The 14862-nt window shown below is 43.6% G+C and overlaps 3 protein-coding genes across 3 annotated transcripts; 1 reads left to right on the top strand and 2 right to left on the bottom strand.

Annotated features, from left to right (window-relative positions):
- Positions 1–2949: 2949 nt before the first annotated feature.
- Positions 2950–3297, bottom strand: PHALS_00778 (uncharacterized protein; the record flags this gene model as incomplete). Its single annotated transcript, XM_024730509.1, has 2 exons — positions 2950–3020; positions 3075–3297. 2 exons carry the CDS (start codon positions 3295–3297, stop codon positions 2950–2952), a joined length of 294 nt encoding a protein of 97 aa, XP_024580779.1.
- Positions 3298–4047: 750 nt separating this feature from the next.
- On the bottom strand, positions 4048–4249 carry PHALS_00777 (uncharacterized protein; the record flags this gene model as incomplete). Its single annotated transcript, XM_024730508.1, has 2 exons — positions 4048–4150; positions 4200–4249. The coding sequence occupies 2 exons, from the start codon at positions 4247–4249 to the stop codon at positions 4048–4050; spliced, it is 153 nt and encodes a 50-aa protein (XP_024580778.1).
- A 1918-nt stretch (positions 4250–6167) lies between these two features.
- On the top strand, positions 6168–6959 carry PHALS_00776 (RxLR-like protein; the record flags this gene model as incomplete). Its single annotated transcript, XM_024730507.1, has 1 exon — positions 6168–6959. One exon carries the CDS (start codon positions 6168–6170, stop codon positions 6957–6959), a length of 792 nt encoding a protein of 263 aa, XP_024580777.1.
- Between the last annotated feature and the right edge of the window lie 7903 nt (positions 6960–14862).

Raw genomic sequence — 14862 nt, 5'->3', positions numbered from 1 at the left:
AGACCGAGCAACAGCGCGTAGCGCTAGCCATCTCAAAGCTCGGTGGTCGAGCGCGAGATTGGGCACTGGCGGGTTGCACTTTGGTCGAAGCTGCGTTTTCCTCCTGGGCGGAGCTGAAGTTGCAGCTCTCACGAGTGTTCTCGCCGCATAATCCGACATATCGCGTACGATCGCGCTTCCTTGCCACCCGACAGGGCAACAAGAAATTCGTGGACTTTGTTCAAGAGATGTGCACTCTCATTGCTGTGACCGCCTTCCCATCCGGAGGCGATCACAGTGACTATCTTTATGGAAGGCCTCCGCACCGACGTGACCAGAATGGAAGTCTTCCGTGTGCATCCGTCTTCGTTTAAAGAGGCAGTGAATGTGGTATGGTGTAAGCGAATTTTTGTTGTTACGGGGTGCGTACTGTTCGATGGTGTGCGCGCATCTTACACGTCCGTACAATTGTACAAATGCGATATTGTCCTCGTATTGGAATCTCATATTACAATGTAGCGATTGTAAATGCGGAGTAATACTGAAGTGTCGGTAATGATGAAATTGATGGGGCTCTGTAAACGATAAGTCGCTAGTACACGTGGGCAGTTGACTTCACGTCAAGCAACAGATATATTTGAATTTTTCTCGCGAAAGTGAAACCAAATTCAGATTCGATTTATTTCTCGATGAATAAAATTATTGACATAGCTGAGCTAACCAGGTAATTTTGAAGGTATTTGATTTTGCTCCTGGGTGAAACTGATAAACTCAACTTCTGCGCACTTATATATCGGACTGCTTCAGTCGAGGGTTCCCTAGTTCAGGGTGCACGGTAACCCCCGTAGTACTTGGGTGCCCTTATAGTCAGTACCACGACCGAGCTGCAAAAGAATTGTAGTCTATATGACGTGAAGTTCAGATTTTTTAACTATCTGCTACCACGACAGGTAGAGACTTTATCCAGGTATCGAGTGGATCACAATACCGATATTCAGCTTAGCTCGAGAATCATGACTATGATTAACTTTGCTTGACGAAACAGCCGTGTAGATATCGAGTAATTAAAAATGCTTAGCCTTTACAGTGCTCGCGTGTGCGCGCTCGTATACGCTATTTGCCAATATAGCCAAGTGTGTATATGGTGCAAACACAATCTTCTCTCTAAGTAACTTCATGAAAAAGTATATTGAGGAAGCAAAATTCGAAAAGATAAACTTATTGGTGTATTGGCTATTGTATTTGTCCCAATCGGACTTTGGTGGGTGTTGATGTTTTCAGGTATTTGCACAAGTACACGACAAGCTGTGTCAACATGGTATAACCTACTCAAAATCCACGTAAAGAGGTGTCAAATATTGCTCGGACGGGAAAATATTGACGATATTTGACCCTCACGCGTGTCTCGATTTCGGCTCCATTAAATTCAGATCACCCATTTGTCGTCTGTGACGATACAACACTTGCGATAGGCTACACGTTACTACTGTCAATGAACATGAACACGATGTCGCGTTTGAGTCTTTTCCGGCAGACTACCCTATTCATGGCAAGGCGCAACTTCCATACTCCCTGGTGAGCTGAACCGCTTGGCGCTCACCAGATTGTGCATTAGACAAACTACACACAGTCGTGCACAGCGATGTTGTCGCTATACCTCTCCCAGAGAACCGCAACATAGTATTTCTTCTATGACGGGTATACTATTCAGGTTAGATTGAAGCCGGGTGAGCAAACGGTGCGCTGTCGCGTCGTTTCGACGATTAATAAACGAAAGTCATAATGGTGATGGTACCAATTTTATAAACAATTTGTATAGCGTACTAGTCCAGACCCTTCATGTTTCGCGCTTCTCAAAGTTCTGGGGGCAAGAAGTTCGAGAACTCAGGTGATGATCGCGATCGCGCACCTGCAGATTTATGCCTTATCCCACGGATTGCTCCATTAAAGCGCAGCACATAGTCGGTAGTGACTCGAATGTTGACAATCTCAGGTCCAAATATTGTACACCTCTTGGTAGGCACCTCGGAGCAGAAGAGACATACGCGTTGTGTATAGATGGCCCAACGTGAAAAAGTGAGCAAGCACATATGGGCACACGAGTAAAGTTTGTTGGCAGTGAGGGTACACCAAGTTGTACAGCAACAAAGTATTTTACCACGATGACTTGACAGTAGATGATAGAATCCGCGCTTAACAGCGAAGTTTTGACAAAGGTTGCTCAGGGCGCCCGGTATCCGATTAAATATGTCAACCGCTGACCTCCTCAAATAAATTGTCAAACGAAAGTGGTGGATCGCATTGTGAAGCAGGTGCTCCGAGAATTTGCGCGAATTTTATTAAAGTGCTAGGGTAATTTATCCCCACAAGTTGATTATTGTGCTAGATTTCGCATTACACGTTCTAAGGCTTACTGATTTTAAGATTCAATCTCTGATAAGCTTTGACACATCCGTGATGCGGCTCTTATTTGAGGGGGTTGTTGCCGACACGGTATGCATTGTTGTAAACAGCACAACAGCACTTCGCCGCAAAAGCAATTTTTATCGCAACAAAAGTAAGCGTCATGCACTCGGTGGGCAACGCTCCGATAGAGAGACAAAAGTGCAAAGGTACATTGCGATACTAGAGACAGGCGAAGACACATCAACGTATTATGGATGAAAAGGCTTATTAAACGCTGCTATATGTTTAAACGATAAAGTCACCTCGTCGTCGAATGGGGCTCGCTTGTATGATACTCAGCCTGAGCATTCACTTGTGTCGAATTTATAATATGCTAAATTGGACCGCTTACGTTTGTTGCTAAAACAGATTGAGCTTCAAATCAATATATTGAGAGGTATTTCAAACACAGTATGTGATCTACGGCGGCCCACCGCTATCATACCATAATATTGTTCATACGGACTCTTCGAATGCAACGTGCTTTAAGGAGTTAATTTAATGCCTATCCTCCAAATGGCTCAGCTATCCGCTGCTCCAGGCAGTGATCAGGTTCGAAGACGCTTGGGAACCTCGAGTTAGTTGGTCCAATTGCGCTGATATAGCGCAATTCAAAAGATGGCCTATCTCAGCTCTCGGCTAGATCCAACGTGTCGAAATGACAGCATAAACACGAGACAAAGCAGCTAGAGCTCCGATTTGCCGGCTGTGCTCGATGAGCTTTGGATTGTCCCTTTTCCAGTGGGTGTATGATAGACCGACGAGTTTTACAGGAATATAAGCAGTATCTTGAGCAGTAGATGGGATACCATCGCACCAAAAAAAATCCTGAAATCCCTCTTCGAAATGTTCTAACTGGCACCGCTGCCGCATCCAGCTTATCGATGAATTTGTCTCTACCTTCTCAGGTATGGTTGCCTAGCGATACTTCACTTGTGGGTGGATCGCGACTATGTTTTCAAGTCTAAGACTCGGTCGATAGCTATATTTGAAGTCCCGAACAAATGTTTCTTCGGTGTCCATGCAAAGCTCAACGAGCGCTGATTAGCTGTTCCGCGGGTAATGTCTAGCTTTACAGGTTGACGCTCTAGTATAAAACCGCCTATATCGAAAGCTACGTCAGTCAAAGAAACTCGAATCCTCCTTGTGGACTGTACATCAAAAACTTCATGCTAACATAATGATTGAGAATAGATAGCTTATTTGTAGCCTGATTCAATGAAGCGGACATTCAACTAACGCGTCGTTCAATTCTTGACTTTTACAGCGATAAATCAGGATGTTGACGTTGCGGTGGACGTTTACAACTTTACGATTTTGCTGAAAGCTGTTCTGCTCAATTCAATGCATCTGCTTGTAAAGCCTCTGGTCAAGTCTCGGGCTTGAAATGAACCGGACTCCAATTACTGCTTTGGAGCGCGTCAAACTGAATGACGTAGTCGCTTCAACAGGGATAGAAATCACAGAAAAGCGCTATATCGTAAGCGGAACCTGTGCTAGGGCGATATTGTCAAACTTTGACACAAAATTATCATATGTTCCCATAGTGCGAGTATTCCTTTTATTTCACCGGATACTCCTTACTCCCTGGTGAGCATACAGGTCTACTATCCACCAACTATTCTAGTAGACCACTTCTTGCCCACGAACAAAGAAGACAGTGGACCACTCTTCCGTGGCTGACTTATGTAATTCCATTTGGGAGCGACGGCAGGTCGACCGATCGCTGACGAGAGTGGCTTATCTTACTCGATCTATTATCTAAAGTAAACTACCTAGCCCATTTAATAGCATTCGAAGCCTGCCTCAGTGAATTAGACGCCATGAAAATGAACGTCTCTAAAGAATCTACTTGTGACGTGAACAGCCCGACGTAGACATTGAAGTAGACGCTTGTCACCTCATGTAAAGTGTTTCCACAGCAGGGCGGACAACTGCCAATTGTTGAGAAATTCTTTAAGTCTTCAAATGTTGCAGCGATCAGTCTGTTTGCAACATGACAAGCTTTGTTGGAAAAACTCGATGCAGCTCCAGCTTACCAGTTTATTTCTGGAACGCATATTGAGTATCGCAGCGGGGCGTCGTAGCACCCTTCGCTGTAGTCGATGTGCTCAGAGATCACAAACCGCGCAAACGAACGACAAGCAAACAGAATGCATTTACATTTAATGTCCACACGGAGGAAACGGCTTTGCTTTATATGTGTTAATGCTGGCAAGGGTGCCAGGTTGGAACTCAGAGAGTCACTACGACTGAATTTGTCGAATAATCTGAACTGCCGCACTTAGTATAATTTGCAAATTCATCTGGAACCCGCGTCTTTCTGAGTGGTTGATTGAGTATATTATCGAGCTAAAAATGCTTACTGTGAAAATGTTAGTTAGTGCAGGTATCGGAGGATGCAAGCTGAACAGAAGAATCGCAACAGCAGTGGGTGCTGTCAGAACGCTCACTTTTTGGCAACAAATTATATTGGCAACAAAATGTGACCCACTGTGGTGGACATGCTAACATTGGGTATATAGCGGATACGAGTCTATTAATACGCCTACTGCGGCGGGGCTGCCGTAGCTCTTTCGCTTAGAGGAAGCTTAATTAAGGTGGATGACCATTGTTCTATCGTTAAAACCAGTACGAGTGTAGCGGATCGCAATCCACTTACTCCAAGAGTAAACCTTAGATCGAGGCTAATTAACTCTTTCGCTTAAAATGCAAACTGTACTTCTCGGTTTTATTTGCGGCAAAGCCGCCTATATCTAAATCTATAGGTTTTTCTATCTACATAGTAAAACCTTATTTAATGTATAATTACACTGTTCCAGCCATGTACTGACTTTTTTCGTCTAAGTGGGGCGACACAATTGTGTGGCCACATCACCTTGTGTATCCTACACAATTGTTTGATTACGCTTATCGTGTGTAACCCCAGGGCATGTGAAACCATCCTACACCCTTACTGCATCGTTGATCGTCAGGCATTTGAGCAAGGCTCAAAAGTACAAAGGTAAATACCATTGCAAGGCGTCTCGGTACGGAAAACGGTAATGAAATTTTATAATAAAGCGGTCCTATGGGATGCATTTTTGCGCTGTGCGATACATATAGATACCCCTAGTGTTATTATTATATATTATATATTTACCCAGTTACATGTAATGTACATAATGTAGGACTTTGACTATGTTCTTGTGACACTATCGATCTTGAGGTACAGACGTACATCGTAGCATATATAGAAAACAAGCAGTATGGTGAAATGATTTGACATATGTCTTGATACGATCAGAAAAAGCAGCCGCTGACAGTGAAGCTAGCATAATGAAACTGGATGTCATCATGTCATATTCAAAACCATACAAAATGATTTGCGGTGACAAAAAAACGTACAAATAGCTGTTTCCAAATTTCGTTCCTATCCACATGGTAAGTATCAGCACTGCATAACATTGTGCAGCCCTCTTGGTTTCTTGATATTATCATGACTTTACACAGATAGCATGCATGTATTGAAGTATTGATCGTCGACTTTATATACATAAGTCTAATTTAGCTATGATACTTTTTCGTATGGCAGTATGGCTGCTTCTAACAGAGATATGGATGGAATTCGTTTCTCGACGCTTTCTAATCGAACAGATGGAATCAGCTATCGCCCTGAACAGAAAACCAGAAAAAAATCAAGCCATCCACGCTCACTTTGCGTTTCCAATCATCTCAGAATCCTTGTTCGACTATAAGTCAAGATGCGCAACCTCTTTTTCTTTCTCATTATTGCCACCTTTGTCGTCTCGAATGGCATTGCCTCGTTAACAGCTACGGACAATAACAAGGCACGATCTCTCGAGGCTGCTGAGATTAAAGTCGAGACTGTGACAGATGCAGTCGATAACAAGAAACCTCTTGTGCAACCGGACAGTGTAAAAGCTAATAGACCACTAAAACAAAGGGTTACTGTCGCATGGACAAAGTCTAAAGATCTTGTCAAGAAATGGTGGCAGTGGGTGGTGAAACACTTCAAGAGGGTTTTCGGACTTGAAGATAGTGTGGGGATGAAGCTAGCAAAGAAGACGGGGGATAAGCTAAAAATCGCGTACGATAAGTCGGGGAAAGCAATTAAAAAGTCAGCTATCAAATGGAGGAAAAGGGTCAAAGGAGCTTTTGGAAAAGCTTCTAATGGCATATCAAGCGCAGCGCAAACGACTTCCAAGGCCACCAAAAATGCGGCGATTGCAACAGTCGATGCCACAAAGAAAGCGGCGCAAACGACAGCCAAGGTGACAAAAAATGCAGCGATAGTGACGGCTGATGCCACCAAAAGTGCTGCGGTTGTGACGGCTGGGGCCACGAAAAAGGCGGCGGCTGTCACGGCTGATGCTACACTGAAAGCAGCGCACGCGACTGCTGATGCCACAAAAAATGCGTACACGTCCATACGAAATGCGGCCCAAGCTTCAAAGGGTGTGGCTCAGCCGTCAACATTCAATGTCGAGGCCGCTGAAAAAAGTATTAAGAACGTCCACTTCCAAATTAGATAAGTTCTGGCTAGAGAGGATAGCGTCAAGCTCACTCAGTTCGTACTGTAGTTCTGCGCTATGCGTTGCTGCCTCAATTAGCTGAGATTGGCACTTAAGTCGTTTAACTTTCACACTCGCTTCCTTTTTAATATTATCATAGCGCAAGGAACGGCATTGGCATATAACACAACCAAGTAGACGATATCTGAATACTTTTAAATCTAGTAGCTTTGATCGTTCTTTTGTGTCACTTCATGTGCTTGATGACTTTATAATTACCCGAAGATCCAATTTGCGCAATTGTGCACAGTGGACATCAGCTTCATCAACAGCAAGCCAACCAGCCATTTTGCGATCTGACCGAGGCTAATGATACAAAATTTAGCTCAAACAATAATGATTCGCATTATGCGTTTGAATGTTACAAGTGAGTTTCGTAACTATCGTCGAGCTATGGTACCATGGTAAAGTGTCATGATAAGCAGGAAGATTCCTATACTTATAAATATTCATACTTACTCAGAGTAACGTGAATTTTATAAAGTGATATGCAATTGCACCAAATGTGTAAGAATTAAGTGCACAAAGGTTTTTTCCACTTTAAGATGTGGACTACATTGATATTCATACTAATTTTGTCACAGCTGGCGCCGAATGCGGCGAGCTAAATATCCGTCGACACGTTTCACACGTGGGCAAAAATGTGTTTGCCCCCTTGCTTCATGTTGTCCCGCCAATGTGTAGCACTGAACGAGCGGAATGTCCACGTCTTCCGAGGAAGCCAACAAAAGGGGCTTGATATGCCTCGTGAAGCCATGCTGAGTGTCATTTTGGTCACCGCTGTGATACAGCAGGTCTTGATATATGGCAAAGCGAGGCAGAAGTGCAACCACAAGTGTGACAAGCGGGATCTGACTTCTCCAACTTCACGCCACTATTAGCTTCCACCAGCGCGACAAATGTTGCGACTGGATCCATACGCTGTACGTAAAGCACGACGTCACTAATGTGACACGCGACAATTTATAATCGTGGAAACAAGAAAGCGCAGACGCTACCTCATAAAGCCAATGCTAAAATTCTTACCTCAAAGGATTTATCGGAAAAAGAAGAAACAAAATAATTTATCTCTGTGAGAAATGTGGTAACGACGTCGCAATACGACGAGATCCACTTTACTGAGCTGCTTTATGAGGAAGCAGAATCCGTGGACAGATATGTCATTGCAGATTGGTCAGCTCCTCTGATCGCAAACAACTTGAGGAAATGGCTTGGCCTGGCCGACTACTCGTAAAAGCTCAGTGCAAATGATGCCGACTGGGCATCGTCCCTCAGCAATCATCTCAAAAGGGACGCCAATTGGTGCTGGGGCACGGTGTAAGATACATCTTCTAAGACGGTAAGAGAATATCAATTCTTGCCCCAGTTCTAGCTCTTTCGAATTCAGATTGGCCAGTTTGTGTAATCTGTGTTGCTATGACCTTTTTATAGTCTGTGGCGACTCCATCCAGATGTCGAGTGGCATAAACGCGTGGTGATCCCAGGTAGTTTATAGCGACAGACCTTGTCGTGACATGGGGTTGCTTGGAATGAATTATGTCACGGTCACGGTTAGGGAGACCTGCTTGGCAGTAAGCCGATTGTGGAAAATACAGATCTTGCGTCATTGAGTGCCTATATGAGCAAGCATTGTACTAAGCAAATGCACTTGAGCTCCGCTCGCAAATGCTTGATTTGGTTTCGCTTCCGATCTCCCACGATCTACAGGATCATGGACGAACATATCAATGTTTTTGTGCATACCTACATAGTTACTTAAATAGCTATGTCACCAGAAGGTTGGAGGTCGCAGAGGCATATGATAGCCGTGGTAACATAAGCAGCTTCTTCCTAGAGCATTTTGCTCGGAATACTTACCGTAGCGAGATAGACATCGCTGCATTTTGCCTCGAGTTTGCATACAGAAAAGCGTCAATGATGTCCAGTCGCCTCGAGTTTGCATACAAGAAAAGCGTCAATGATGTCCTTGGTGAAGACCAAATCTTTGTGATACAACATTTGATTTCTAAAACCTTGTCAGTTTCGAGATACATTCCCTCACCAGAAAGAGATACGCGCGGCAGGTATCTCGTCACCATGACACGATATTCTTTCAACAATGGGTAAGTGGTACATAGTATTTTTAGAATAGTTGCCCACTGCTTGCACCCAATGCTCTGCATATATCCTTGGCGACATTCATCCATTGAGATCTATGACACCAGTTTACCCTCTGGTACCAACCGTATTATTTTGATGACCTCATCGTATTGCGATTACGTACTTGCATATATCCCTGCAGAAGAATTTCTCAGCTCTTTAAAAGCCTCTACAGGAAAAAGTGAGGGAGACTTACAGTCTTTTGAACTGCCAGGACCGCGACGTTGTAACAAAAATATTTCGTTCTTTCGGGCATCAAACCCTAGCCAATTTACTCACGTCTCTCATCCGCCCTTCAAATCCACAGGCTCGGGCATGAGAGATTGCGGCAAAGAATTGCATTTACTATTCACCAGCATTAGCTCGAGAGACAACAGCTCAAGCTCTTTTTAACATTTACACTAGAAGGCATCTTAACAGATATGCGCGCTGGAGACAGCGATCTACACTCGCATTATTTCGCCTCATCCTAAGACCTCAGCACAATTCCGCTTCTAGGCGGTGATGACTTCAATTATAAAATAAGATCGCTGAAAAGGTAAGATCCACACCAAGATATTTCGCCTCCGCTTCACCTCTTTTGCGGAGGCGGTCGGCTTTTTATTCAGCACTGAGCACAAATTTCGTACCGCAAGAAATGGGTGAAATACTAGAAGCATGAGCTGTACGAGCGCGCCAGAGGTGAAGGATCTCAGCCATACTGAAAAAGCAGAGTGAGAAAGATCTTAGCTGCTAAGCAGCTCCACGATACCGGTAGATGTTTCATTGGCAGTAATACAAAGCATTTCCGCCTTGTGAAATGTCTCTACCGTTGACTGAGATGTAAAAAGGGTCGGACCCCGCACAAGGGCGGACAGCGAAGCCCACAAGAAAATTTTCGCTCATAGTTGCGCCTACAAGGGGATAGTTAGACTTTTATGCATCTGACTTTTCATCTTCCAGTCGAATTAAAGGGTAATCAGCATGTATTGCCGCAATTCTTATAGTGGATAAAGAATTGCGGACTGAACAGAGCATTATTTGAGGTACTCGACGCCAGACTGGATATGTCAACTATTGACCATTCGCAAATAGATCGATAGATGGAGCGAATTAATTGCATCTCCGAGATTTTTCTCCAAACCAGTTGTTCGAATAGACCGCGGTACTGTAGCGAGTTGCTTTTAATCATTGAATGAGAGTAAGATAACGTAGTGCTAGCATCCACTAGTTTTACTTAATGGTAAATTATTGCCTGGTTACCCAGTGCTATTTTGACTCCAGTGCTATTTTGTCCTCACCACGAAGTAGCTCTGGAATCCTGAGGGAGGTTATCAACAAAGTTTGAAAGGCAGTAATCAGCCCGGCTGTGCTTAGCAGCAACATGTGCAGAGTGCAGGACGCTATGGCTGAGCGCTAAGACAAGCAGAAGCAGTGACAATGCCAGAGGCAGGCGGAATTCACACAAATAAGTTGTGGGGCTAAAAATTGTGTTCAAATACGATTTACGTACCCACACATGCAGTGTCTACGGTCTATGAGCCCCAGTCACGACCGCGCTACATCAAACCAGCCTCGAGCGCCTGATTACGGGATAGGGTTATACTCCAGACATCTAAAGAGAATGAGCATATATTCTGTGTTATCCGTGAGCTTACTAATTCTGTACCATAATTTGCGTACGAGCTAGTTCGACGTAAGAAATATCGTTGCAGACAAAGCAGTATTTTCATTTTTCTCTCCCTACATTCTTCGCCAAAGCAGCGACGCGGTCTTGAAATATGATTCAAACCAGACCGTGCAATGGTAATGATTAGAGAGCGAAGTGGAGATCTGACTTATCTCGGCCACGAAGACGCGGCGTGGCTACTTAAAAAAAGCTGACAAATGAGATGGTCACGAAATCCAGTCGCGGAAGGCTCGACCTCCGCGGCATTTTTCGCTGAGTAAGGGGTTGCTTATTTTCAAGCGGAAGGTTTCGTAGGCCGGTACGTACACCGGAGCTTTTACTAGTATTTTGTGAAGGAGATACCATCAGACTAGACACTCGTGGGAGTTTGAGGCTTCACTACCCTCAGTCTCTATCGTCGTTGGAGAAGAGTTATGACAGCTTGTCGCGATAAAGTACGCCGTGGACATCAAGGTAAAACTCATCAACTCCAATTCACAACCAGGTGCGAACGATCCTGTGGTGAGTAGGAGTCTGAGTTGGCGGCTGCTCTCAACTGTATAACGCAGACGAGCGGGGCAGTTTAAAAGAACTGGGGCTGATGAGTTCCACCTAACTGGCCACGATGTACTTTATACTTCATCAATGAAACATGCATTGACAAACCAGACAGGCAAGCACTTCGCTGATGCCAGCTTATACAGTTCAAGATAGGGACGACGTGCTTTCCTCATCCAGTGCGCAAAATAAGACTGATACTCATGGGCACTTTTGCCAGCAGAAGTACCCAGGGTATTTATCTTGCTGAAGATTGAAGTCTCCCAATTACTGCTGTTCTAGGTGCAGACGAACCCCCTGTGATGACCTGGGAATTGAGTAAGCGCTCGCGGAACGCTTTTCTTAAGTTTGGTTACTCTAAATTTGAGCATGCATATGCGTGAAAGAGTATTGCACAATTGCGGCGAGCAGCTCTAGGTGTTTTTAAACTGCAACCAAAACCAGAGCCGGCCTGACTCATGTGTTGCTGTAGAGCAGCTAAGATCCATGGGAGGTCCATCTCGTTAGTGACGAGCTGAACTACATTGTGAACTGCACGGCAGGGTGTTGCGACACTTTTTGCCATTATATTAGTTCGCAGGGCCCTAGAATGTGCAGCGAAGTGGCTAAAAATCGCGTAGAAACATTCGGTAAGGATTTGGAAAGTCCATACGACCGCTCTCATCAGAAAGCTCCTCGTCGTCTTCACTGATTCTTCTTTAGAGCGTAGGTAGGGACAACCACATCTCTCCAAGGAATCATTTATCCCTTTGGTTGGGTGCACGGTGGTAACACCGTGTGCAAGTATGCTTAGAAGAGAAGGAACGGTAAAAGGCTTAGCGTTTATCGCCTCCAAACGCAAAGATTGTCTGGACGACGAACAAATTTGCGCAGTGTCTTAACAGACAGAATAAAGTAATTGCAATGCGGTCCACATCATAACGATTTAAAGTGGACAGGAGCCATTACTGCCATCCTGGTTACTATCCTGGTTACTAAAAACCTTTACACATTAAATCAAATGTAGTAGTAAAATACGGCTGAGTCATACCAAATTTACATTGAACATGGTGTCATTGTGAATATTGAGAGAATAAGATTACTCTATGACGATGATGGGACTCCGCAAGATGACACATGGGGTGCTTGTCCGTATTTAAACAGTAAAGACAATTCCATATGAGTGAGAGTAAACCGTAGCTATATAGTATCAGTCCGAATAAAATTATTCTTACATGTATGCCCTGTTGATAGCAGAGCGAACTATTAATCCGAGTTACCTTCGAGGGTCTCGATTGAGATATAAAGATTATTCTAGACACAGTACGCCTAAGCAGCCCGTGTACAACACATACTTTTCTTCCATCATCTTCATAGATACCGAGATCTGAATACCTTTTAAATATTGACAATATCACCAGTATTGTATCTAGCCAAGTGATATGCAATTACTGACCCCGTTTTATCTGCTGTGCAATTTGCACAGTAAAAACTTGACTCAAGGATTTCGCGTATTGAAACTACGAAGGTTAGGCACTCCACCAGGAGAGAGTAGAAAGCCTTTAAGAAATCAAGAACTCAGTTTGTTCTGCTCTTTCAAGAGTGACATATACTTAACTTCATCTGTGCTATCTCTTCGTGCGAGCGTTTTACCTCATAATAAAATTGTTCTAGTCTTTTGCAGCCGCGACACTTATAGCTCCTACAAACTCCCATATTTCATTCGTACCGATATATACTTTCGTATTTTTTAATATTCACAATTGCTCAAATGTGCAATGCAATTTTCTTACGACTGTATTCCCTACACGGCTAAACAGTGCATACTGATGCGGCCATTCCTATGTTCGCTCTGTTTTCTTTCTTGCAGCCAGGAGATACAAAAATACCGTTCATTGAACCAGAATATTCCCGATCTGATCTTGTCCGGCTCTCTACAGAAGGAAAGAGGCAGATGTTCCGTAAGCTATACACCAAGTACGTTGTCGGAATAGTTCTCAGAGAGTTAGATTTCATGCGGTATGGTACGTCATTGATTTGAGAGTCAATGAAACGACGATACTCAGTTGTGACATGGTTAGTGGAAGGAACACGATGGAATGGTAAGACTGCGATATTTGCTCAGTAGATATGAAATTCTAACGTCTAGTCTTGCTGTGTATTTGTAATTTTGCTCAAAATTTGTGTGATATTTTAAGTAGATGAAAGTAAAGTGATAAGCAACACCAGCTCATCGGTATCGTTTACTGTGCTGACGGACATTGCATTTCGAATTGAGGGTATGGTCTATGACAGAAAAGATGTAGCAGTGGAAGCATGCATGGTACCATATGTGATCGTTATAATTCGGATCAGATATATCTGGTCGATGCGATCAGAATTAGATCCCTGTCGAAGCTGAAACATTGGAAGCAAGCCTGGTTAAACAAGGCCACTATTCAATTTGTCTCCTCTTCCACAGCTAGCTACCTACCTACAACCAACGTGTTTCCGGCATGCGTATCTCCCCAATCGTGCTCGCGTTGGCAGCCTTCGTGATTCCAAGTGGTGCAGTCTCATCGTCTATCACGAATAACGATGGTACAAGATCTCTGCGTACAAGTAACCCTGAGCCAGCTGCTATAGCAGACCTGATGCCCGCATTGCAAGGCTCCGACAGTACTAAGAGGCTTCTCATCTCCAACGATGATTTTGATTACGATGGTCATGAAGAGAGGAAATCGAAGAAGAAGCAAAAAAAAAAAGCTAAAAAGATGGCGAAGCGTTTTAAAAAGTCGTTAAAGAAGTTTTGGAACTAGTAGATATTCGTATTGGCATTGATTGATGAGTGTTTAGGCTATAAGTTGAAGCTTGGGTGGTAAGCGTCACTGGTAAAACCATTGTTGTTCTTGGCAGGTATTGCTTCAAGACCCTTGCAGCTTCTTCACTAATAATTAATTAATGTCCGTTTTCTTAATCCTCAGTTTTTGTTTTCATGTTTACTGCTGTATCCATGCGTCATTTGCTTGATTCTGTTACTTGATACAACCTCGGTCGTCGGTCGGTCTGTAGGATAGTAATTGCTATTAATCTTTATGCATCCTGAGACTCAGTTTTGGTACTCTTTGACTCATTGAGATAGTGCTGACGTTGTTGTCATTGGGATCATGTATGTGATGCCAGGCGCTATTTCCTTTCAAATGTCAGATCCTACCATTTCATCTCGTATTGCTTGCACATAATTCATACAATTAGAATTACTACAACTTGAATCTGCGTCAATTTCCCAAGCTTGATCGTGTAAAGGTCTGCGCTGGTGTGCTGGCACGATTAGTATAGTTTCACAAGGTTACTTGTTGGACCTATACTTAATCTCACAGTGTTTGTCTGACAACACTCACGGTTAACCGCTATCCGTTATTACGTATGGAGAAGTATAGACAATAAATTTAGTCTTGCATACTGCTATAGATCAAGAATGGCTTTTGAAGTATAGTATATGGTGTAGAATGAAAATGTTCCGACCAGTACCACTAATTATCAATTCTTCTCTCGCCCTGG

The sequence above is a fragment of the Plasmopara halstedii genome, assembly GCF_900000015.1.
Source record: "Plasmopara halstedii genome assembly, contig: Scaffold_1211, whole genome shotgun sequence".
Classification (NCBI taxonomy): Eukaryota; Oomycota; class Peronosporomycetes; order Peronosporales; family Peronosporaceae; genus Plasmopara; species Plasmopara halstedii.
The sequence above is the reverse complement of the archived record's forward strand: the minus strand, read 5'-3'. Positions and strand labels throughout refer to the sequence as shown.